This window comes from Mus pahari, chromosome 23 (assembly GCF_900095145.1).
Source record: "Mus pahari chromosome 23, PAHARI_EIJ_v1.1, whole genome shotgun sequence".
Taxonomy (NCBI): Eukaryota; Metazoa; Chordata; class Mammalia; order Rodentia; family Muridae; genus Mus; species Mus pahari.
Genome location: NC_034612.1, coordinates 23,264,842 through 23,290,466, shown reverse-complemented (window position 1 = coordinate 23,290,466; position 25,625 = coordinate 23,264,842). Strand labels below are relative to the sequence as shown.

Sequence of the window (25,625 nt, the reverse complement as noted above, 5' to 3'; positions counted from 1 at the left end):
GATTTAAAGAAAAAAAAAAATCTTAAAAAAAAAAAAAAGCTAGAATTTAGAATACTAATCCTATTGTCTTGCCCCACCAAGGGGTGTGCTAGGAGCTCAGCAGCTTGGGCAAGGTGCTTGGTAAGAAGTAAGATGCAGGATGCTCCCATTAGGATCTAAGAAGCTACACAGGCAATTTGTGCCCTCAACCCCTCTTCCTGTTGACCCACACCACTAACTGCCTCTGGTTTTCTTTTATTATTCTCATCCCCCCCCCCCCCGCTTTCCCACCAAACACTGAAAGAAACGCTTAAGTCCACGATTATGTCCATGTGAGTTGCATCTTTCAGGAAGGCTGGCAGGGTTGTTTGGACCCTAAGATACCTAGATATCCTAACCGGTAGGCAATGATGAGAAATTATATTCAGCAATCACTCATCAGTGATGGACGAAATGGGATAAGATAACCTAATTTAGGGGTGACATAAGATTTCCTACTAAATTCTGCTGCTGTTCTTCCAAACCCTATCACCGTACTTAAATATCACTAATAATATTAACTGGCATGGCTAGATGTTTGTGTTCCGAATCAACAGTAACAAAAGACAGTATACTTCAAAGGCAACAGTTATGTCTTGTGGGACTTTTAAAAATAGTAGGTTTTCTTCTTTGTTCGTTTCTGGTTGCTTTCTTTTAAGATAAGCGCTCTTACTATATATCCCTGGCTGGCCTGAAATTTGTTTGCTGCATAGACCAAGCTGGCCTTGAACCCAGAGATCTGCCTGCCTCGGCCTCTTGAGTACTGGGAGTGAAGGTATGTACCACTGTGCTCAGCTACAGAAGCGATTTTTCTTTTTTAAAAAATTAGAAATGTACATATTATATATAATACATGTATTTATTTGTCTGTATGTTTGTGGGTCTGTCTGTGTGGGCACGTGTGGAGGTCAGAGGGCAACCTGCAGAAGTCAGTTCTCTCCTTCCACCATGGGGCTCACCGGTCCAGCTCAACTCCCCAGGCTTAATGGCGTGTGGCTTTATTTCCTGAATTGCTTTCTCAGCCTCTAATGGCTTTTGAAACTTATTTACTTTGTGTGTGTGTGTGTGTGTGTGTGTGTGTGTGTGATTGTGTGTATACACAGATGTTACAAGTCACAAAGGTGAGGGTCAGGAGGCAACTTGTAAGAGCCAGGACTCTCCCTTCTATCATGTGGGTTCTGGGGATGGAACTTGGGGTTGGTAGCTAGTGCCTTTCCCCACTGAGCCATGGACTAGTCCTTATTTTCTTTAAGGAAGCTACAATCTGTAAGGATCCCTCACAGTTGAAGTTAACTCATTGGGGAGCCGGGAGAAAAGCTCCAGTTAAGGCACGAAGCTTGCCTACAAGGAGAAGTATGGAAAGAAGACAAGCGACAAGCTAGAGAGCCAGAGAATGGAAGAAAAGCAATCAGCTGCTGTACAACTAACAATTAAGCTGCAGTTGTTAACAGCCTGATTTGCATACATATGAAGAACTCCGCTAATGAACAGCAATCTACATATTCAATCAGGAAGATGGCCGGGAAAGGCTTATTTCAACACCGAGAGACACTTTCTTGCCCAGATGTAGTTTGTGGTGTGATTGGATAATTGCAAGTGAGGGAAATAGTCTAATTTATTAAATGACCTACCAGTCTGCTTGGGGACACGCTGGAGATTTGTCTCAACCTAGTGGGGACAGACCAGGGTCTAAGGGATTACTGAGGACCAAGGAAAGGAGTCTAAAATTCACCACCACTTGCTTTGGCCATTATAAAAGCCCTATGTACACAGACACTGGCATTTAAGCTGCAGTTCCACGCACATGAGGGTGATTTCAAAGACATAGCATCCGACCCCCAATGCCTTTTTAATTTCTCTTCCTGTTTCCGGTTTTTATGGCAACACACCTTTGAAAATTCGATGTGTTCAATCCAGGAGACTCTGGTCTCAAACTGCTGCTTTGGCTTAAGAATAAGAACGGGAGGTGAGGAGGGGGCAGACACCAAACCACATACAGCACAATAGCTCAGCTAAGTGTGGTTAGCCATTGGAGAAGCATACTTCACTTTAAAAACTAGCATTTAAGTACAAATAAGGAATTTAAACACTATTTTCTATTCTTCTAACGTGGTTGTGATTGAACCTAGAGACTTGCGTATGCCAGACAAGTGGTATATGTCTGAGACACAACCCCCCACCCTAACCCCTCACTGGGGACTTCTAGGTAGGGACTCTACCACTGAGCCACGCCCCCAGGTCCCTCACTGGGGGATTCTAGGCAGGGGCTCTACCACTGAGCCACATCTCTGGTTCTACCACAGTAGATCACTTAAAGGTAAAGTGCTGTCAAATTACTTTGGAATATTGACCTTTATTGATAACAGAGCCTGTGTTGATGTGAATACTATTCTCTAGGTAGAAATAATTTAATTCTTATTAAGAATAAAAGATGAATAAATTTCAAGGGGTAAGGTAGCTTAGTGGTTAAGGGTACTTGTTCCTCTTGCAGAGGACCTGGGATTGGGTCCTAGCACCTACATGGTGACTCACAACCATCTGACCCCTCCTCTAGAGTAGCACCACGCATGCACACGGAGCACAAACAAACATACAGGAGGGCAAAATGTTGTGGGGATGAGAAGAGAGGGAGAGAGAGCACAAATAAAGCTTTTGCTTCGCCACCTGCAGGCATACCGTGTGCACGGCTGATGCAGCAAAGGACAGAGAGCAAACAGAAAGATCTTTCTCAGACTAAAGGAACAGAAAACAACTTCAGTCTGGGAACGTTTATCCCCCTTTGACCACATCTGTAACAACGCACACCTCAGAAGCAAGTAGGCATTTTCTACCAGACGTTTAATGTTTAGTAGAATTTCCCCCAAAGAAATACCCTTTCCTTCGGTTGTTTAGCCATTGGTAAGTTGCTCTGCTCCCATCAACAATCCTTCACTCATGTTCCTTGTAACCTTCGTTAAGATCAATGGATTCAGGGGGTGGGGGGGGGGAGGAGAGAGTATCAGTGGAGTGGGAAGAGGACAAGAAGTATGTCAAAGTATATTATATATATTAACTGTATTGAAAAGATGTAATGAAACCCATTATTGTTCCCATGCTAATGGGAAAACTTATATTTAAAGAAAAAAAAATGGCCTAGAATGTATATAACCTGCATAAGACTTGTTTCTTTCTTTCTTTCTTTTATTTTTTTTTTTAATGTGTATGTGTGTTTGTCTGTGTCTGTATGTCATATGCGTGTGAGTGTTCACAGAGACCGGAAGAGGACATTGGATCTTCCGGAGCTGGAGTTACAGGAGGTTGTAAGCTGCCTGGTGTGGGTGATGGGAATTGAACTAGGGTCCTCTGCAAAATTCAAAAGCACTTACACCAGCAGCCACTCCCAGCAGCCACTCCTCCAGCCCCTCCTTCTGCATATTCTGTGAAGAGTACAGGAAACTTAGCTCAACTGCAACGACTGCAAGTTTCATCTCTGTTTGGATTTAAAACTAAATGGACTAGAAAAGACAAAGTCTCCTGGTTCCCTTGGGTGTGTGGACTTATCGCTGCAGACGAGCATGTATACAACCCACCGGTGGCGTGCCTAGCCTGGCCCTCCACTAAGGTAGGTAGCCATGTCTTCACTCTGAGGTTCTTACCTTCGGCTGGAATGCTCCTTGGAGTGACCCGAAAGGGCCCGTGGGTGGGATCATGGGGGGTATACCCGAGACCGCAGGAGGATAGGAGTGGAAGAGCTGTAGCCAAAGATGGGGAGGGATTTAAAAAAAAAAAAAAAAAAGGTTTTAGTAGGGGGGTCATGTGATATGTCCCAATTCCCATAGAAAGACATCGACATTAGCAAGCCAGCCAATCTCAGTATGATGCTATTAGCCAAGCTATGATGAGATGAACACACAGATGCGCCATGAATGTTTAACGAAAAAAGTTAAAAAGTAGTTCAGAATCAATCGGCCAACAAATGATGTCCCCGATGAGAACATCATTAGAGAGAGAGAGCTTTGCTAATTATTAATCAAGAAATCACATAGAAGCCCTCCATGCATATCGAAAACGGGAGGGGATGCTAAGCACAACAAGACGCCCGGAAAATTACAAGTGAATTGGGACAAAAAGAAGACCCAAGAAGAGAAGAGAAGGTCTTTACAAGGGCCGGGATTTTGTATTGTTGAGACTTGATGAGTTTTAAATGAATTTAGATGTTTGGTGGTTTAAGGAAAGGGACTATTCACGATCCTTGCTTCATTAGGTTGCTCTAGAAGTGGCATGTCCAGAGGACGATTTAATCCCCTCATCTAAAAATGATGACGGATATTTGTGCTGGGTTAAATGACTCGGTCTGCATTTTAAATGGGGCCGTCAATTTTCATAGACACTCTAAAAAGAATCAGCTCGTGGTGTGGTCTCCCATTACTGATCATTTGAAGCAAAGGAGGTGAGACAGGAAGTCTGTAATCCCAGGTCTCAATTTTAAGTTCCTCCTGTCCCAGACTTCCAGGTACTCAAGGCTCCAGCGTATTTACACACGAAGCAGGAGTCCTTCTGGCCACTCTTCATTGTGTAAACTTACTCAGAGGAACAGGCTTGTTGGAGGGGAGGCTGAGCCACCTATATGAATCTGACCGCTCAGGCTCAAAGACGTGTCCTAATGAAGAAGCGCCGAGTACTCGACAGCTTACAAAGAACAAACAATAGTGGGGAGTGGGGAGGGGGCAAAATAAACACACACACTGAGCAACCAAGGAAGGAGAAATGTCTTAGAGCCCTTGAAAAGTCTTATTCCTCTGACTCCATGATCAAGCTATCATATGGCATTTAAGCAACCTCCCCAGTCTCACCAAATGTCTAGTGAGCTAGAGAAAACAAAAACAAAAACAAAAACAATAACAAGATTCCCTTAATAATACTCTAAACTAGCTGTTTTCGGTGATGACTAAAATTCACACTCTGCAACCCTGTCTTCGGAGTATGTGACGTTTCCTGTTGCTCTCTGTTTCCGTTCTGCTCTCTGCAAAGATACCAAGAACTTTTCCACGCTAATTGATATTGAACTAAATCCACTTAAACAGCGATTGCCAGCCAAGTACCCTCATTTAAAACTACTTTTAAGTCTAAAATTGTGTTTCAGCTACTTGAGCGCACTGCATCTTAATTTGCCTTATAACGTCCTTAATCCCCCAAAGCAGGGGAGGACTACTTCATAGATTAGCCACTATCGCTAATATTATGAAATAACTCTCCCCTAGTATGCTGTAGAAAGCGGAGTAATTAAATACATGCTGTATTAAAACACTCAGATTTCTACGACTCTGCCTCCAAGTGGTCCTTTCCTCTCTAATGGTTACAATTAAAAAAAGAAAAATGGGAAGGCCCATTCCCCTCTCCTTTCCTGGGTTGCAGACCTCTTAGAATAGAAATATGGCTCGCTCCTGTCCCTTGTCTAAAAAAAAGCCGTAACACAGAGTCTTCCCAGACACTCAGGCCTCCAGACTGTTCCTCCACTTGAGTGGCCTACAAGTCGGGAGACTCTGACACTTGGGTCTCAGAAACCAGCCTGGGCCACCCACTAAACATAGGACACCTTTTGTTAGCATGATTTCATTAGCTGGGTCTCTCACTTATTTCTACTTAGTATTTATTGTGTGTTAGGGTGTGTGTATGTGCATGTCAAGGGATAACCTGTCTATCTTGGTTTTCTAGAAATTTTATTTATTATTATTACTAGTAGTAGTAGTAGTTGTTGTTGTGTAGGGGGTGTGGATGTCAAGATGTGATAAACTAGTTCTCTTTCACTTTTATGTGGGTCCTAGAGATTGAACTCACTCACCAGGCTTATATGGCAAACATTTTTACTCACTGAGCACATCTCCTCAGCCTGTCTGCCTTGTTTTATGAGACAGGGATACGGGGCTGGCCAATGAAGTAGGGCTAGCCAATGAGGCTAGGCTGGCCGGCCAGCGAATCCCAGGAATCCTCCTGTCTCTGCCTCCCCAGTGCTGGGATTAAGAGTATGTACCACCATGCCTCATGCCCGACTTTTTCACTTGGGTTCTAGGATTTGAACTCAGGTCCCCATGCTTGTAAAAGACCAAACCATCCCCCTAACCCCTGACCTTTCCTTTAAATCTGCAGAGCACCAAGTAAGGACATCCTGAACTGTGTGTGAGGCAGGCACGCTTCAAAGAGGAAACCCACGGATTTATTGAATTCTCACTGCCATTGCTAAAATGCTTTTGTGCCCTAGAGTTCAGCAGTCCAGGGTGGATCACATGGGGACTGAGTAACCTATATATTTTTCTCCCCCTCCTACTACTTACATAATTTTTAAATTTTTTTTCTGTGTGTATGAGTGTGTGCATTCACATGCCTGAGTGTAGTGCCTTTGGAATCCAAAAGAGGGCGTTGCGTCCCCTGGAACTGGAGTCATAGGCAGTTAGGAGCCACCCTGTCTTGAGTTCTGGGACTTGAACTCTTGTCCTCTACAAGAGCAGCGGGGACTCTTACCCACCAACCTGTCAGACAGGGTCATGGCTGACCTGGAGTTCTCTACGTAACTGAGGATGACCCTGAACTCCTGACCCTCTTGTCTCCATCTGCAACCTCTGGGGACACAGGTGTGCAGTACCACGCCTGGTTTTATTCTGTGCTGAGCATGAAAGCTTCGTGCATTTTAGGAAAACTGTTCTATACCCCAGCCCCCTCTAACCCCAAGAGCTCTTCCTTAGGTCAGTTCTAAAGGCCTCTAGGGAGGAAATGTTTCTAACTGATCGCTAGTGTGTTCTAGCCTAGATGTCTCAGCTACACTCTTGCATAGTAAGCAGTGTGCATGTATCTATTTAAAGCTTGAGTGAATTCAGCCTTTCCTGGTGCTTTAGGGAGCGTTACAACTGCAGTGTGGAGACAGTGCTGTCTAATGAAGCAACAGGACCTGTACACTTGATCAACGATTACTAATCTTCCGTGTTTTTGCTATAAAGATACAAATTGCCCACGTTAAGCACAGAAACTAGAGGAGTTTCAGATCGAAATGATGCAGTATTCATCCCATAATCAAAATATCACAGTCAAATAGTCAGAACTCTGTATAGAGAAGCTCATGTCTCATGGCTCAACAGGGTCAGTAGCAATCTACATCCTGGGATGAACACTTTGTGTTCAAAGTACACAAAGTGGAACTGCTTCTCAAATAAAGAATGAGTCTAAAGAGGAAAATAGTAATTTTTCTCCCATTTTAAGGCCTTTTGTTTGCCCCGCCCCACGCCTTTTTGAGAGAGAAAGAGAGAGGGAGGGTCTCAGGTAGCCCAAGGCTGGCCTTGAACTTGGTTGGATCCTCCTGCCTCCATTTCCCAACTGCTGTGCTGACAGGCGTGCATTCCGCCATGTCTAGCTCAGACCTTTTTTTTTTTTTTTTTTTAAATTAACTGACCTTTTTAATTGTCCAATTGTAACAAAGTCTGCCCAGAAATCTGCCTATGTGAAAATGGGTTCTGTATTTAGCCTAGAAGAGAAGAAAAATCTACTTTTTCAAGAGGCGTGATTCAAAAATAAAAGGAATGGTTTATCAATAGGGAAGAATTCAAACTGAGTCCCAGGAATTCTGGGTTCCTAGCCTTTTCGAATGACTAAAATCTGTGATTTCATATTCTCCTAAGATGACAACGAGTGCCCACCCACTCTTTTTTTGATAGCCATTTCAGATGGTTTCAAAATGTTCCAAAAGGAGGCAATGCTAATGATTTACTATTGGTTTGCTTTGGTAAGACAGGGTCCTACATAGCCCAGGCTGTCTTTGAACTCACTATGTAGCAAGGACTACCCCAACCCCTGACCCTCCTGCCTTTGTTTCTCTGGTTTGGGGCTAAGAGGCTGAGCCACTGCGGTTGGCTTGCTGATGATGATCTTTTGATTTGGAAGATGATACTGCATCGCCACCCAAAGCGACAATGGCATACAAGCACGCACCCCGAATGGTAAAGGAGCGATGGGGGGGACTCTTGCACAGATGACAGGGAAGGCTGCCAGGCGCTTACTCATCTGTGGCAAGAGGCACTGGAAATGGAAAAGGCGTTACGACAAATGTGTACCACAGCGGAATGACTCACACTATGCCGGTAGAATGGGTCAACTTTGGTGGGGTATTTGTCAAACTGCAAAGGGATCAAAGCAAAAGCTAGTTACTTTAGCTGCATGTTCCGTTCGCCCCTCCAGAAGAGGTGACCCACCAGACAAGCTTCCGTGCCAACTTCACGGGGCACAAAAAAAAGCAAGTCCGAGCTCCCAATAAGAAGCGCCCAGAATTTAAATGCAAAGTGGTAAGCCCACCCAGTGTGCCCCGCTCCTTGGGACCCCTTGACGCTATATTTGGGGACTGGCACAAGGCAAACAACCAAAGTGGAGCAAATAGGCAGTTATCCAGATAAACCATCCTTGACGCTATATTTGGGGACTGGCACAAGACAAACAGCCAAAGTGGAGCAAATAGGCAGTTATCCAGATAAACCATCCCACCTTCGCTGGCTAGTTAACTTGACATAAGCTAGAGTCATCTGAGAGGAGGGAGTCTCATTGAGAAAATGCATCTTGAAGATGGGCTTCAGGAGCCTTCGGGTATGTTTTAAATTAGTGAATGATGGGGAATGGCCCAGCTCTTTGTGGGCGGTGCCATTCTGGGGCTGGCAGTCTTGGGTGCTATAAGAAAGCAGGCTGAGCAAGCCATGGGGAGCAAGCCAGTCAGCAGCACCCCTTCATGGCCTCTGCCTCAGCTCCTGCCTCCAGGTTCCTGCCCCAGTTTGAGTTCCTGCCTTGGTTTCCCCTCACTGGGCAATGACTCTGGATACATAAACCAAATAAACCCCTTCCCTCCTCAAAGTTGATTTGGTCATGGTGTTTCATGGGAACAAAAGGAACCTCAAGACACCATCACGTCATTCACGGCAAGAACCAACTCCCCTCTGCCTCAGTGACATGCTACAGCACAAAATACTGAGGGATTTGGGGTAGGTCTTGGAGCCTTGCCTCTCAACAGGAAAAAAAAAAAAAAAAAAAAAAAGTGTTTTCTTTAAAAAAAAAAAAAAAGTATGTGGAGGGGTGGGGGTATGTGCACAAGTATTCAGGTACCTATGGAGACCAGTAGAGGGCGCTGGATCCCCTGCAGCTAGAGTGGTGGTTGGGAGCTATGTAACCCGGAGGCTGGGAAAGGAACTCCAGTCCTCTTGAAGTAATGCTCCTAACCAGAGTCATCTCTCTAGTCCCAAGTATTCCCTTACATGCTAAAGGTTAGTAATCACTGCTACGGGCAGGCCTCTCTCTTGGAATATATATAAAATTCTACTATAGTATCGCTAGTACTCTTGGTGTCTAGACCAAATATCCTAATTCTCCACACATGTGCCAGTCCCCAGACGAGACAAAGTAAAGCTATGTCGCTGGCTCAGCTGTATCTCTGTGGGGCGCATTTGTCCCTGTTGCCTGCTTGCTATCAGACATAACGTAAAGTTAGGGTACTGTGTCACAGAATAACAAGAAATATGGCAGGCAGTCCTAGGGAAAAACCGGGAGAAATACGTAACCAAGGAAACGGCAGTACCCAGAGTGGTCATCCTCCCAAATGGCCCCTCATGTCTCTCCTCTCCATCCCCCATCTTCCCTAGTATCTCTGTATTGGTATGAAACATTTTAAGATCTGAGGATTTCCCAGCATGCACAAGCAAAGATAACAACCCTTTCAGAAGGTCAGCAAGGCTTCATTTGCGTGTTTTTGAAGGCACCCGGAATTAAATCCATCCACAGTGCCAGCAACGGCCGTCTAGGAAAACATGTCCCAACTCTGGTGATCTAGGACCAGAGCTCATTAGCAAAGATGGACAGGACCTACGGGGTGCGCCCCAGCATTCACAGAGTGGCCGCTCCCCATCCCCTCTCCAGGGTCTCCCGGTGCCCATGCCGACCCCCGAGGCGAGCTGCACGCTCTACTTATCCTCATTATCCTCACATTTCTGCCTGGGGTACGCACCATGGGAGGTGCTGGCGTCGGCATGATGGCCGTGGGTGGGATGGCGTGGGGGAATGGTGTGAAGGTGTGCTGGTGCGTGTGCTGATGCGTGTGCTGGTGCTGATGCTGGTGCTGATGGAACTCGGTCCGCAGGTAGGGCGGAGGGCCCAGAGATGCCCCTCGGTCGGCACTCTGAGAGGCCAGGAAACGCGTGTTCAGTTCCTGCCTCAGGATATCTTGCTCTGGAAAAGAAGGAAAGGGAGATAAAAGGTGGTGAAACCTTTTCTTTCAGAAGAGGACATCCTGGGGGCAGGCATGCCCGGGGTGCATACCACGTGCAATACAGCACAGGAGAGCTATGAGTGCGGCCAGACACAGAATCATTGACGTATTTAATGCATTAGGAGGTTCTTGTTTTGTTTTGCTTTAAACTGAGGAAGAAGCTCATGTACCCTAGAATAACTTCAAACTCCCTATACAGCAGAGAATGACCTTAAACTCCTGGTCCTCTTGCCTCTGCCTCCTGAGCTCTGGGACTACATAACTTACACCACAGACATGGTTTCATGTAGTGAGTGGTAGGGATGGGACCCAGGGCCTTGTGCATGCCGGGCAAGCGCTCTACCAATGCACAAGGAAACTCATGTGTGTGTGTGTGTGTACACGCATGCAAACGTGCATGTGTAAAATTTGATTGTGCCGTTCCCCAGTGTGAACTCTGTAGATGACAGTGTTGTGCCATAATGTCACAGAACTGGGCAACATCTACAAGGAACTAGTGTTATGCGATGGATGGAGGATGCAGGGTAAAGACACAGTACTTGGGACACACAGGGATGGAACAAGGACCTGGATCAAAAGGGACAACAGGTGGAATAGACCAAGGCTGGCTCTCAGCCCATGACAACTTCAATACCCAGCTTCTCAGTCCCAAGTCTGGCAAGTTCAGCCACTCCCAGCCTGGCCTGCTTGGTGAGTTCTGAGCCAGTCAAAGACTGTCTCAAAACAACAACAACAACAACAACAACAACAACAACAATACACATAAAACCTCACTAAACACAACAAAACAAGGTGTGTGACTGTACCCTAAGGAGTAACACCACAGTTGACATTCTTGTTTCTACTCTCAGATAAAACATGTGTGTGTATATACACACACACACACACACACACACACTTAAATACTATGGTAGACTGAGACATACCAACTATTCACTATCTATCTATTAATACCTCCAGGTTCCCATGCTGCCTTCAAGGACTGGTACAGCTCTGTGGCATGGTGTACTGTGGTTAGACCAGATCGACACCAGGGCACAGGTTTGGTTAACACAGCCAGGAGAAAAAAACACTAAACTCCAATGCTAGGTCAGTTCTTATGTGTTTGTGTGTGTGTGTGTGTGTGTGTGTGTGTCCGCTTACATCTGCATGTGTGTGAGGAACATATGTTGGGGTTTCTTTAAACCATATGTTTCTTTTTTTTTTTTTTTAATTAATTTATTTATTTATTATATGTGAGTACACTGTAGCTGTCTTCAGACACTCCAGAAGAGGGCGTCAGATCTTGTTACGGATGGTTGTGAGCCACCATGTGGTTGCTGGGATTTGAACTCAGGACCTTCAGAAGAGCAGTCGGGTGCTCTTACCCGCTGAGCCACCTCACCAGCCCCCATATGTTTCTTTAAACACACATATATTTCTAATATCTAATTAATTTATTAATTAATGTATTCACTTATTCATCTGTGTGTAGGTGTATGTATTACCACATGCTTGGGGGGGTCACAGGAAAATGTTGGGGAGTGGTTCTCTTCTTTCGCCATGCTGGCCCTAGTGATAGATTCAGGTGGCCAGCCATTATGGCCAGTGCCTTTACCTACTGAGCCATCTCCATGGCATCAGTTGGTATTTGAGACTAGCCTGTGTGTCACCAAGGTGACTAGATGGGTTGGCCAGCGAGCCCCAGAATTCCCTCTCTATCGATCTCCCCTGCGCTGGGAACACAAATGTACACCACCTTCCCTGTCGTTTTTTATGTGAGTTTTGAGGGCTGAACGGAGGGCCTGAGGTTTGCAAGGTAAGCCCTATAGTGAGCCTTCTCACTCCACCCCCACCTCAGCATGTCTGTCTTTAAAATTCTGGGGTGTACTGCTACCTCAACAGAAGAGAGAGAGAGAGAGAGAGAGAGAGAGAGAGAGAGAGAGAGAGAGAGAGAGAGAGAGATCTACTTGAGTGGAGAGACCGCTCAGCAGTTAAGAAAGGGCACACATGTATTGTTCTTGTTGGATCTAAACACCATGACAGGAAGCTCAGTCACTTGTAACTCTGGCTCCATTCCTGACGCCCTCTTCTGGCCTTTTTGGTTTCCTGCACACAAGTGAATGTGGCACACATGCGCGCGTGTGCACACACACACACACACACACACACACACACGTCTAAACACAAAAATAAAAATGTAAAGTAATAAAAATAAACATTAATAGAAGGTGGTCCTATTTGACAAAGGAAACTGCTACACCAAGACACAACCTAAGATCCAAGGGCAAAACAGACACAGGTCTGAAACTGTTGTCATAGGTTAAATGTGTGTCACAGAGCACATGACATCTAAGTTTCACTAAGTGGTGATGTCATTTAAAAAAAAAAAAAAAAAAGTGTGGCTTAAGCCATTCCATTTTGTTGAGGAAACTCCCCAGGGCTTTGCCAGGCAACTTAGACGTATTGATATTTACTGTTGCTGAACCTCGGCCACAAAAGCCTTGAAGATGACTCCAAGAACACATCCAAGAGGCATGCAAATCATTATGTCATGCAGTCCGGTGGTGTGGTGACTAGCGAGGGGGGCACTGGGTGTATGGGTGCACCCATGAGATTGCCTCAACTCACCTGAGTACGTGCTCCCTGCGGGATGCCCTGGCACCTGCAGACTTCCAGACGTCAGCGGCGGGGGAGGAGGCAGAGCAGTGGGAGGGGCGAACATATTGGGGTGATGTGAGTGGGCAGGGGGCTGGAGGGTGGGTGTGAAGCTGTGCAGAGGGCTGTGGTTGGGCAGGGAGAGGGGGAAGGGAGAGGCGGACGGGTGGTGGGAGATGTGAGGCGGGGCGGGCTGGGTCTTTGCCGGGGTACTGCTTCTGCTGCTGCTGTCAGAATCAAAAAAGGGAAAAAGTCAGAGATTCCTTTTGCCGCTGTTCAACTCTTCTTCATTACAATAAAGCTGTTACTCTCTTCCTTATTACAATAAAAGACATTTTTATTTCATTATTTCATTTTATTTATTTGTTTGTTTTTGGAGACAGGGTTTTCTAGAGCTCAGGCTAGCCTCTCTCACAACTTGTGATCCTCATGCGCCCATGTACCCAGTGCTAGAATCACAGCTGTGTGCCAGCATGTCAAGTGTATGCAGTGCTGAGGAAGGAACCCGAGATTTCATGCCCACTAAGCAAGCATTCTACCAAGTGGGCTAGCTTTATTTTTAGAGAGGGAGGGAGGGAGGGAGGGAGGAGAAGATACAATGTATCCAGCTTCCTGGGGGGAGGTATACAATGTAACCTAACCACCTGCCAATCTGTCTTCCCTACCAGGATGGACTGGCCCCTCAAACTGTAAGCCCAAATAAACCCTTCCTTCTTTAGATTGCTTCTGTCCAGTATTTTGTCAGAGCAACAAGAGAAACAACTAACATATCACTCTTCTGAATCAAAGGATAATGAGATGGACCTGACCCTGGGGGGGAAGGCCTACAGGAAACAAAGGTGTCCCTGAACCAGTCAAGTCATCAGCCTTCCAAAAGGAAGGTAGTAACAAAGATGGAGCCTGGGGACAGTGGTGGAGCTAGACCCTGGAGGCGCTTGTCTTCCTTTTCTTTGCAGACATCATTGAGCAACTCAGTTGACTTTCCTTTGTGAGACCTAATGAAGTCAAAAGGCAGCATGGCTCTCCTACAGGGCTTTTCTCTCATTCTCAGCAGAGCTGAGTGAACCCCCCAAGTGGAGAAAGGGCCTTGAAACAAAAGAAACCCAAGCTCTTAGGGGTCCCAGGCCCCCGGAAATACCAACACTGCTTTTCCGAGGCACCCTCTTCAGACTCTTCCCATGAAAAAATCTTCAGGTGTGCCTCAGCCTCCACATACCTGCTGGCTGGCCATCCACCAGGATGCCCTGGTACAACCTCCGACCTCCTCACCCCCTCTAGGCAGGGCTTCCTGTGGTCCTGGCTGTCCTGGAGCTCACTCTGTAGACCAGGCTGGCCTCGAACTCATTGAGACTCACCTGCCTCTGCCTCCTGAGTGCCAGGATTAAAGGTGTGTGCCATCATGCCTGGGTCTTCCAGGTTTTTCTTTTAAAACCATCTTTCCTGCCTCTTCTCGGTATACCTCAGGTCCCTACACAAATTTTATCCTAATGCCACCCCCACCCCCACCAAACTGCTCTACACCAACACTCCCACAACAGTCCCTTTTCCCATTTTTCAGTCTCACTGATTAAAAGGCAGGGCAAGTTGCAAAACAGACAGTTCTAGTCTCCCTGAGTCCGTGCATGGAAACCCCACCCTGTGGAAGACTGGTTGCTCACCTTAAGCTGTTGAGGCTCAGGCTACTGCTGTTGTAGGCCGACAGCGGCTGCGAGAGGCTCTGGGAGGAGGGATGTGACTGCACAGGCGGAAGAGTCTGCTGGAGCAGGTGGCTGGGGGACTGGGGCCGGGGTGGCCGCTGCACCTGAGGCAGTGGGGCAGGCTGCAGCTGAGCTTCTGGGGGTCCTTGGGCTGGCTGTGTACTTGGAGGAGGGAACTGGGGTGGAGCTTCGGTTCTTGGTACCAAGTCCGGGCCTGGAGATGGAATCTGGAGCTGAGGCTCGGCCTGGGGCTGGGATGGTAGCTGAGGGAGCTGAGGATGTGGGTCCTTGAGCACCACGGGTTCGAAGACGGGCTCTTTGCAACAGTCCTGGCTCTTCTCCTGGCTTCTCTCTAGACCCGAGATCTTGGGGACAATTGGTCCCACATCTTGGCTGTGTTCAGGTAGTGCGCCAACACCTAACTCTGGATCTGTACAGGAGAGAGAAGAGACAAAAACAGAGGGGATGCGTAAGGGACACAGAGGACAAGCAAACTGTATAAAGAATCGAATACTCCCAACAAGACTGCAGCTGCCACCCAGCACCTCGATTCCCAGAGTTCAGGGAATATACACAATTAGAAGCTTCAACAGCACCTTCTTCTGATCTCTGAAGGCACAGGGCCTGAATGTGGTGCACATACATACATGGGGTGAAAAACATGTGAATAAAAAAAATCTATAAAAATGAGAAACACCCTAAGATATAATAGATAAATACTGTAAAAGAAAGATGCTGTGTTAAGAAGTACTTTTGCACATGTCTGGGGAAAGATATCAGTGATAATACTGTCTCCAATGAAAGGCTAAAGAAGTGACTCATAGAGCCCTTGTCTGGAATGCTATTCTACTCCCCAGCTAGGGGCCAGGGGTTTAGCTCAATATAGAGCACCTACCTGCCTAGGCTCCCCTATTGAAGGGCAGAGGGTATAGCCTAGTTGGTGTGTATGACGTTCTATCCTCAGTGCCACTCATCAAACCAAACAGCAAAACACTGAGGCTGGAGGGGAAAGAAGTAGGGTGTTCTGGTCATAGACCATTGGATAACTAAGTTCTGTGGCTGTAACTATGTCACCACCGGAGAGCCTGTCTTACAGGCTAGCCACACTAACTAGGGGTATGACTCCACAATAAACTTGCTTTTAGTGTACGAGGCCCAAGCAGAAACTGGATGATCGGAAAGACAAAAAAAAAAAAAAAAAAAAAAAAGAAAGAAAAGAAGGATCCCTTTTGCAATAACAAATATCATGTAATACTTGGGAATTTTCTCGTTAGAGAAAATTATAGAGCCTGTAGATTTTCAGCAGTGTAGCCTAAATTGTTTTCAAAATGCTTATTATGCAAAAACTTCAAATATAAAACAAAATGAGAGAGAGGGAGGGGGTGGGGAGGAGTCAAGTATGCTCAGAAGCAGTTCTCGTTAGAGGACGTCAACTCTATGAGAAGAGTTTTAGAAGTATGTTTTAGACGAGAAGTGCTTCTTGGTTGTGACATTAACTGGAGGGCAGCATTCGCTCCTTTAAAATGGATTTTATATGTATTTATGTGTATGCACATGTGTCAGTATGAGCACAGGTGTCTAGAGAGGCCAGAAGAGAGTTGCCACACCTCCTGGAGCTGGACTAACAAGCTGTTCTGGGTCTCCCGATGCTTGGTGCTTGGGAACTGAACTCTGGTCCTCAGCAAGAGCCGTTCAGGCTCTTAGCCACTGAGCTGCCATCTTTGGACCCCCAACCATAGGTGTTTCAATTTATCAGGTTTACAATGATGAGAGGACAATCCTGTACTTGGCCTCCATTAGCTTTCTAAGCCGGGCTACACATCATTTGGCCTAGAGTCGACCTCTGTTTTGCACCACAGAATTTCCAGAAACGGCATCACTGTGTTTTGTTGTTCTTTCCCCACCGCCTTCTACCAGTTTTGAGATACACTGTGTTTTGCATGGTTTTTTGTTTGCCTGTTGACTTTTTTTTTTTTTTTTTAATATCATGTCTCTTTATAGGCCTTGCTGGCCTCAAACTCAGTCATCCCCCTGCCGCGGGGGAAGTTTATAGTTAGAACTTCAGGAGTTGTTCAGTACTTGGAGTAAATCGTAATTAAAAATGGGAAGGCTGATCATGGCATCTGTGATGCTAACCTTGATTGCCAAGTCCACAGGATTTAGAACCACCCCGGGAAACAAGCCTCTTGGCATGTCTGTGAGTATGTGTATGTGTGTGTGTGTGTGGGGGGGTGTTTCTAGGTTGGGTTAAAGAGGACCCACCAGAACTGTCCAACATGCTATGATTCCAGGCTGAACAGAAGTGGGAGGTGAGTTGAGCATTCTGTTTCTCTACTGCAGACGCTATGCGACCAGCTGCCCTATGCTCAGTCCCACTGCCATGCCTTCCCCGCCTTGACTGACTGTATCCTTGAACAGTGAACTAAAATAAACCTTCCTTCCTTTCTTAGGTTATTTTAGCTGGGTATTTTACCATAGCAATGAAAAGGACCCAATACATATGGTTAGGAGTTTGGGGCCTTGCTGGTCTACAGAACAAGTTCCAGGACAGTCAGAGCTATGTAGAGATACCCTGGCTCAAAACAAAAACAAAACAAACAAACAAACAAATACAAACAATTTGCGGTTGGCCATGCTACAAAGAGGAAACTAAATCCAAACAAAAATAACCCCCCAAACAAACAAGCCCACAAAAAACAAGATTGCATTTGTCATGGTCCACAGTTACCTAATCATCTAGCCCACTGGTTCTCAGCCTTCCCTTTAATACAGTTCCTCATGTGTGATAACCCAGACCATAAAATCATTGTCATTGCTACTTCAGAACTGTAATTTTGCTATTGTTATAAATCACAATGTAAACATGTTTTCTGATGGTCTTAGGCAAACCCTATCGAAGAGTCATTTGACCCACAAAAGGGTCACTACCCACGTTAAGAAAATGCTGATCTAATCCTTTTCTAAAACTTATTTTAGTGTAAGGGAACAAGATGGGTTTCTCAGTGTAGCCCTGGCTCTCCCAGAATCCACTCTGTAGACCAGGCTGGCCTCAAACTCAGATATCCATTGCCTCTGAGTCCCAAGTGCTGGGATTAAAGGCGTGCGCCATCACTGCCTGGCACAAAATGGTTATTAGAGCATACAAAATGGGATATACCAGGGTGATTCTACATGACAAGAAAGATTCACCATTGTAGATGGTCAACATTAAACTGGTGACTGACGTGTCTCTTGGTAGCAGAGCAGTGATGTTGAAGTGTTGGGAGATGACAGCACACATCCAAGTCTAGTAACACGCTTTACCACAGTAACTACCTGCAAGTGTTCTGTGAAACGTGTGTTAAGCTCCAGGAGTGCTTTCCACAATGTATACGACTCAGTAAGTACTCGGTGTTTTCGTAATCGCTTCAGGGGCATGGCAGAGCCAAGTGTGGTAACACACATCTGCGATCTCCACACTTAAGAGGCAGAGGCAAGAGGATGAGCAGTTCAGAGCCAGCCTTGGCTATATAGGAAGTCCGAGGCCAGCCTCGGGGACATGAGATCCTCTCTCAAAAATCAAACAGAAACCACCTGGACAAAATTGCATTAAGGAAAATAAAATACATTGCCAGTTGGGTCTCAGCACTACAAAACTACCTGTTTAAACAGATACATAGATGCATAAGCTGATGGAACTATATAGCAAAATATGGCTCTTAGCCTATGTTAGTTTTTAACTTCTTTTTTTGTTTGTTTGTTTGTTTGTTTGTTTTTCTTTTTTTTTAAAGATTTATTTATTTATTATATGTAAGTACACTGTAGCTGTCTTCAGACACTCCAGAAGAGGGCNTCAGATCTTGTNANNGATGGTTNTGAGCCACCATGTGGTTGCTGGGATTTGAACTCTGGACCTTCGGAAGAGCAGTCGGGTGCTCTTACCCACTGAGCCATCTCACCAGCCCTGTTTGTTTGTTTTTCGAGACAGGGTTTCTCTGTATAGCCCTGGCTGTCCTGGAACTCACTTTGTAGACCAGGCTAGCCTCGAAACTCAGAAATCCACCTGCCTCTGCCTCCCGAGTGCTGGGATTAAAGGCCTGCGCCACCAGGCCCGGCAGTTTTTAACTTCTTAATGTTTCTATCATGAAAATATATCACCAGGCAAAGAAACAAAGGAAAGAGGGTGTTTGTTACCTTTTAAAATAAGTTTCTCCACCCTGAAAGAATCTACTGCCCCAAGTCTTTCAGAATTGTCATCTAGTAAGTGGATTTTTTTTTTTTTTTAAGTAGGCTACCAAGATGGCTCAGGAAGTTTTTAAAAACAAAAGTGCATGTCACCAAGCCTGAGTTTGATCCCTGGGTCAATGTGGTGGGAGATAACCAATGCCTGCAAGTTGCCCTCTGACCACCACCCAGAAGCTGTGGCACCCAAGGACAAAGAAAAGACACACACACACACACACCAACAAACAAATGAACATTGAGGGGTGGCTGGCTGTGGTTTACTGACTTTACCTCGGATGGACTCACCTGATGGGTACCACAGCCAGAGCATCCCAAGATACAGAACAACTACACCTGTCTCATACTCCCCCTAACCTGACCCTCACACCGATAAAGCATCAGAGTTCTGTAGCTTGTGCCCAGTGCTCCCAATGCCTCAGCATCAATGACCTGCCATTAAGAGACACGCCCGTCACCAGTTTGACAGTGGCCATCTGTGATGGTGAATCTTTCTTGTCAACTTGACAGCATGTACAATCACCATGGAAACACATCTCTGGGGGTATCCATAGTGGGTTTTCTATATAGGTTAAAGTGAGGTGGGAGAAACCACCCTGAAGGAGTGGCAGGCAGCACTGGCTATCCACAGGCTGGGGTCCTGCACTGCACAGAAAGGACAAAGGAAGCTGAGTGTGAGCGCTCATGTCTCTGTGTTTCTGTTAACTATGGATGTCATGGTCATGAGACAAAACCCCTTCTGCCCCCGCCACTATGCCTTCCCCTTCATGATACGCTGTCTTCCTTCCTTCCTTCTGCAGTTTCTGTCAGGTGTTTGTTCCCAGCATGAACAGTAACTGATATTCTGTATGACAAGGCTCCTCTACAGAGCAAAGAGCCTTCCATGGGTCACCCTTGACTGCTAAACATTTCCTTTCCTGTGTTGGTTCTAGCCAATCAGAGATATGAGGGCCAGTGAGATACTCAGTGGGCAAAGGCATCTGCCGCTTGGCCTGGTGACCCGAGCTTGATCCCTCAAACCCATATGGTAGGAGAACAACTCCAGCAAATTGTCATCCGACTCCTGTATGGCTGCTTGGACACATGTGCACACACAAAAAAAACATATTCTTTTAAAGGATGCGGGGGGTGGGGGGAGCCTGACTGATGAAGGGGCTGGTGGATGGAATATCAAAATTAGGATAAAAGAAATGTCCTGGTATCTACTGGGGGCTGGATGTTTCCAATAGTGTTTAAGAACTCCCAAATCCCAACTTGACACATTATTCTCAAGCTGGTTGGTATATACCAGGAAAAGTCCAGGCAGTTTTTGTGTGACGTCATATGCTCAGCATGGTATGAGGACACTGAGAGCATTCCACCTAAGCATACTTGGCTCAGTGCAGACTTCAGAGGCTGCCAACCTGCTTGCAAGTCCTCCTTTAAAAGGAAGTGACCTACAGCAGGCACCACCATGCACATACCCACCTCCCCTGCTGTCCTGCTCCCACCTCCCCTGCTGGGCTTGCTAGGACTCTGAACTCAAGTCCCCCCCTCACACAGCAGGCACTTCATCAATGGAGCCAGTGCTCACAGCAAGTGTTCGCTGAGTGTCCAGAGCCGTGGTACAGAAAGAAGCTATTGCCTTCAGAGCTTCAACAAAAACCCTATAAGCAAACTGTGTTCACTCGGTGTCACACCCCTGTGAGAACTGGGCTCCTCCTCTGGAGCTAAGTTCCCCTCTTTTGGCATCCTATACATCCTCCCAGGGGCCAGCGATAAACCTGCTCCCCAATCTGTTCGCACTATCTGCGGTGGCCCCTGTGGGGACCGACAGCAGCTAATCCACTGCAATCTGTCTCAGTGGTTTATGTAGGTGCACCACTGACACGCCTAGGATGCATCGTAAGCTGTTCTAACGGTGATGGGAATGGGACTAAGCTTTGGAATAACCCGCTAAAGAGTAGGGAAGAAGGAGTTTTCACCCTTTTTTCCCACAGTTATCTTTTGAATCCCACGATCTCCGAATGTTCCAGCGTGGTCAGGCCGAGCATCATGTGGGAGTGTGGTAGTGGGGCAAGCTCAGGCGCTTCATCTTTATACTTGTGCGACACACTGAGTCTAGGGACTCTCTTCCTTTTTTATTTTTGAGACAGAGTATCCTGTATCCCAGGTTGGCCATGAATCCTATATGCAGCCAAGGAAGACCTTGAACTTCAGATCTCCTGTTACCACTATTCCCTTTGTTAGGAGATTACAGGGGTGTACCACAATGCCTTGTTATTGCGGTGCTGGGGATCAAACGCAGGGCTTCATGGATGCCAGGCAAACATTCTACCAATGGAGCCACATCCCCAGCTCCCTTTTACATTTTTTTTAAAAGTCAAGTCTGGTCATCATTACACTGACTTCTGGCGTGTGTAAAAATGCATGGTTTCTGTACATGGATACGTGGGGTTATGTATGCATGGACATGGAAACCAGAGGATGTGGGAAATCCTGTTCTATCACTCTCTGCCTTATTCCTTTGAGACAGGATCTCTTCCTTTTCCTTTTTGCAACAGCAGAATGCTGTCTGCTCAGCCTAGCTACATGGTCTGCAGCCCATCATGACTTATGCCCCATTCCCTGCCGGCTCACTTCTAGGTGGACCATCCTCACTATAAAGACCTGGTTACATCACCAATCTTTTTACCACCCTATATTCTCCAGTGGTGCATCTTCCTTTTTTTTTTTTTTTTTTTTTTTTCTTTTAGTAGAGAATAGAGTTTATTCAGGGCATGGGGAGGGGAATTGAGAAGGTAGTAAAGATAGAGAAAGGCAGAGGGGGCAGGGGGGTGGAGAGGAGGAGGACGAAGAGGAGGAGAGGCCAGCCATGAGCACATGGAGAGAGGTGGGAGGGGAATGGGGAGAGAGGGGGACCAGAGAGGACAGAGTGGGAGCAAGAAGGCAAGAGAGCAAGAGAACCAATGATGCTTCCTGTCAACGAATCGTGTGGGGCCTTTCTAGGCAGCTGCCATGTTGAGACACCATGCCCCAACCCGTCGCTGGAGCACATTAATCACGTGCTCTTTGTCTAAACTAAATCTGAGCATTTGAAGGAATGTTTCAATTGGGGGACAGATTCTTGCTAAGTTCCCCAGAGTGGCCTTGAACTAGCCCTGCTGCCAGGGCAAGCCCTGCATGTGCCTTCCCGCTTCCTCAGCCTCTGAAGTAGCTGGGATTTCAGGCCTGAGTCAGTCACTTGACTCAGTCACTCACTTAAAGCTACCCACCATAAACAGCCCCTCTAATGACCTGCTGTGTCACACCTGCTGCTTGTGGGGGCTAGGCACGAACTTTCAAACTAACACAGAACCCATTATTTTTACACAACAACATATTACATTTCTTCTCCAAAACATAAACAAATAAATGTGTATTTCGATAACAATTCAACTTATTGCTATTGGAATTTTAATACAACTTTAGTTTGTTTTTTTTTTTTTAGGCTTATTTTTATTTATGTATATGTGTATGGGTATGTATGTGTGGATGCCCACAGAGGCCAGAAGAGGGTGTCAGGTCCCTTGGAGTTGGAGCTCCAGGTGGTTTGGAGCTGCCTGACATAGGTGCTGGGAACTGAACTCAAGTCTGCTGCAAGAGCCACAAGTGTTCTGAAGAGCAGAGCCATCTCTCCAGCTCCACGGCTTCAGGTTTTTGAAGAAGGGTCTCTTTAAATCCTACACTTTTTTCCTTCAGTTCTGAACACACTGCCACGCAGAGCCTGAACGCCTGATTTCTTTAACTACATAATAATCAATTTACAAAAATTCTAAGCAAGCTTCTTTATAAGAGCAATTCTAAGAGGAAAAAAATCACCGTAATGAGAAAAACACTCAATAAACAATTACACATTAAGCCAGAAAAATTATGCCTCTTTGGAGTCGTTTCTGTAATTGGACAGTATACTGCAATAAAATAATAGCATATAATACAAGCCAATGGGAAATAATTAGATGTCATTTTGATGTTTAAAGATCCATTTTCCATATATAATAAAACTAATGTTCTGGTTTGAATCATAAAGGATTCTAATAGCTTGGTTATTTTTGTATTACAAGAAAAAAGTAGGGCAATCAAAAGCATAGAGCTTTTTAATAACTAGGGATGGGTGGGGTCCTGCTGGCGTCCGTCTATGGTGTGCACACATGTGGACTCCACCGTAGCCTACAGACTTCACGAACACAAACACACAGGAAGAAAAGTAAATAAGAAAACATAAACAGTGCCACACCAGGGAATGGTAATGTAGACGTGTTCACAGGGTTTCTATGCCTGTGTACTTCATTTTATTCTTATCCATTTACTGTGTACACATATGAATGGTGCATGCATATGTATGTGGATGTGTGGGTATGGGAACATGTGCATGTGTGTGGAGAACTGGGAAGTCCTGGGTAGTTCTTTTTCAAATATTTATTTATAGCCAGACATGGTGGCTCTTGCCTTTGCTCACAACACAGGTGGATCTCTGTGAGTTCGAGGCCAGCCTGGTTGGTCTACATAAAGATTACAGGCTAGCCTGGTTATACAGTGTGGCCCTGTCTCAAAAATGTGTGTGTGTGGTTTTTTTTTAATTTATTTTTACTTGTGTATATGGATGGTGATGGGGATATTATGCACATGTGTGTAGCTTCCTAGAGGCCAGAAGAGGGTGTTAGATCCCCTGGAGCTGGAGTTACAGGCCGTTTCCAGCGAGCCACTAGATCTAGGTGGCTCTTCAGGTAGAGGCACTTGTGGCTAAATCTCGAGACCTGGGTTTTTCCTTCAAACCCAGTGGTGAAAGGAAATGACAGACTTCTCTGCACGCTGTGTCCTGACAGCCATACAAATAAGCGTGCCCACGTTCTACCCCAAAGTAAATGAGTGATATTACCATGGATGCTTGTGACCACCTCCATGCAGGGAACACTAAGACAGGCTGGGTTCTCCAGCTCACTAGGCTTGCTAATCACGGAGCATCTGGTTACGTGAAAGATGCTGTGTGCGAAGATATGGAGGCTGGGCGTTGTCGCACATACGTTTAATCCCAGCACCCTGTTAGGAAAGGCAGGCATATCTCTGGGAGGTTTTTTTAGGCTAGCCAGGGCTACAAAATGAGACCCTATCTTAAAAATAAAAACAACATGGATAATAACCAAGAAAGACAGCAGGTATTGATGTGTGGCCCCCACTTACATGTGCATGTTTCTAAAACACACATTAAGTACGCGTGCACACACATAAGACACACACACACACACACACACACACAAAGAAAGAAAGCATGCAAAAAGGAGGCTTGAGATACAGGTCAGAAGTGAAGTGTTTGGACAGAATCGCTCAGTGAGAGGAGTGTGTCTTAGTGAGAGCACATACACATACACTTGAACATACACAAGGCCTTAGTTCAACCCCCAGAACTGCAAAAGTATATAAATAAATAACCAGTGTGGTGATTTGAATAGCAATGGCTCCCCATAGACTCGTGTATTTAAATGCTTGGCCCACAGAGAGGGGTATTATTAGGAGGTGTGGCCTTGGTGGGGGAAGTGTGTCACTGTAGGGATGGGCTTTGAGATCTCCTATGCTCAAGCTGTGCTCAGTGTGGCTCACAGTCTCCTGCTGCCTTTGGATGGAGGTGCAGGGCTCTCAGCTCCTCTCCAGCACCATATTCACCTGCATTCTGCCATGCTTCTCCACCATGACGACAATGGACTAAACCCCTGAAACTATAAGCCAGCCCCTATTAAATGGTTTTGCTTTTTTATATAAGAGTTGCTGTGGTCATGGCATCTCTTCACAGCAATGAAATCCTAACTAAGACAACCAGATCATGGTAAGGGACAAGAGATTCCATACAGAGGCCTCAACAAGAACAAAACCAGTGTACTTCACTTTCATGAAAAGAAAACAGTTCGGTCCAGACAATAAAAATTTCTAGCATAGGAGCCAGTGGTATGCATGGCTCATGGGTAAAGGCGTTTGCTGCTAAGCCTGATGACTTGAATTTGATCCCTAGGATCCACTTGACGTAAGGACAGAACCAATGTTAGCAAGCTGACCTTTGACCTCCACATATGTATGCAATACCCCCATAATAAATAAATTAATTTAATTTAAAAAATCTCTAGCATAGCAAAAGAGACTTGGAACACATCCCAAAAAGCACACTACATGATTATATGCATGTCTGTCAGCATGTATGCCACATGCGTTTGGATATCTGCAGGGAGAGGATAATCGCCTGGAGCAGGAATTGCTGGTAGTGTGACTCACTCAACATGGATAATGGGAACTGAACTTGGGTCTGATAAGCCATCTCCTCAGCCCCTGGAGCGCCCTGTCTGCCAGCCTTCCCTAATTGGTGAGTTCCAAGCTAGTAAGAAACCCTGTCTCAGAGAGTGGATGCTTTCTGAGCAACATCACCATGGCTTCCCACATGTGTACATGTTCACCCACACCTATGTATACTGAAAACACACACACACACACGCACACACACACACACCCTTCCTTAGTGCCTTAACAAACAATACATACATGCCTACTAAATTACCCTCCCCTTTAAAAGACAGGTTGACAGGGAACCTAGGCCACTCTCCAACTTCCTATGTAATATAGAATGGTCTTGAACTGATCTTCCTGCCTCTAATTCCTGGGAGCTGGGATTACAGGTTTGCACCACCTTGCCTGGTTCATGCGGTGTTGGGATAAAACCCAGTATTCTGTGCATGCTAGCAAGCTCTCTCTCTACCAGTAAAGCTACATGCTTAATCTGTCAG

General features: G+C 45.8%; 1 protein-coding gene across 1 annotated transcript in view; it reads right to left on the bottom strand.

Annotated features, from left to right (window-relative positions):
- The window catches only part of Auts2 (activator of transcription and developmental regulator AUTS2), a 1,110,887-nt gene that overhangs the window by 22,991 nt on the left and 1,062,271 nt on the right, over window positions 1–25,625 (bottom strand). The window contains exons 7-11 of the mRNA XM_021187184.2: window positions 14,581–15,049; window positions 12,896–13,149; window positions 10,025–10,245; window positions 8,115–8,159; window positions 3,654–3,749 (exon numbers count right to left, since the gene is read on the bottom strand). Coding sequence (XP_021042843.1) covers window positions 3,654–3,749; window positions 8,115–8,159; window positions 10,025–10,245; window positions 12,896–13,149; window positions 14,581–15,049 — 1,085 coding nt within the window. The remainder of the gene's footprint in view (window positions 1–3,653; window positions 3,750–8,114; window positions 8,160–10,024; window positions 10,246–12,895; window positions 13,150–14,580; window positions 15,050–25,625) is intronic.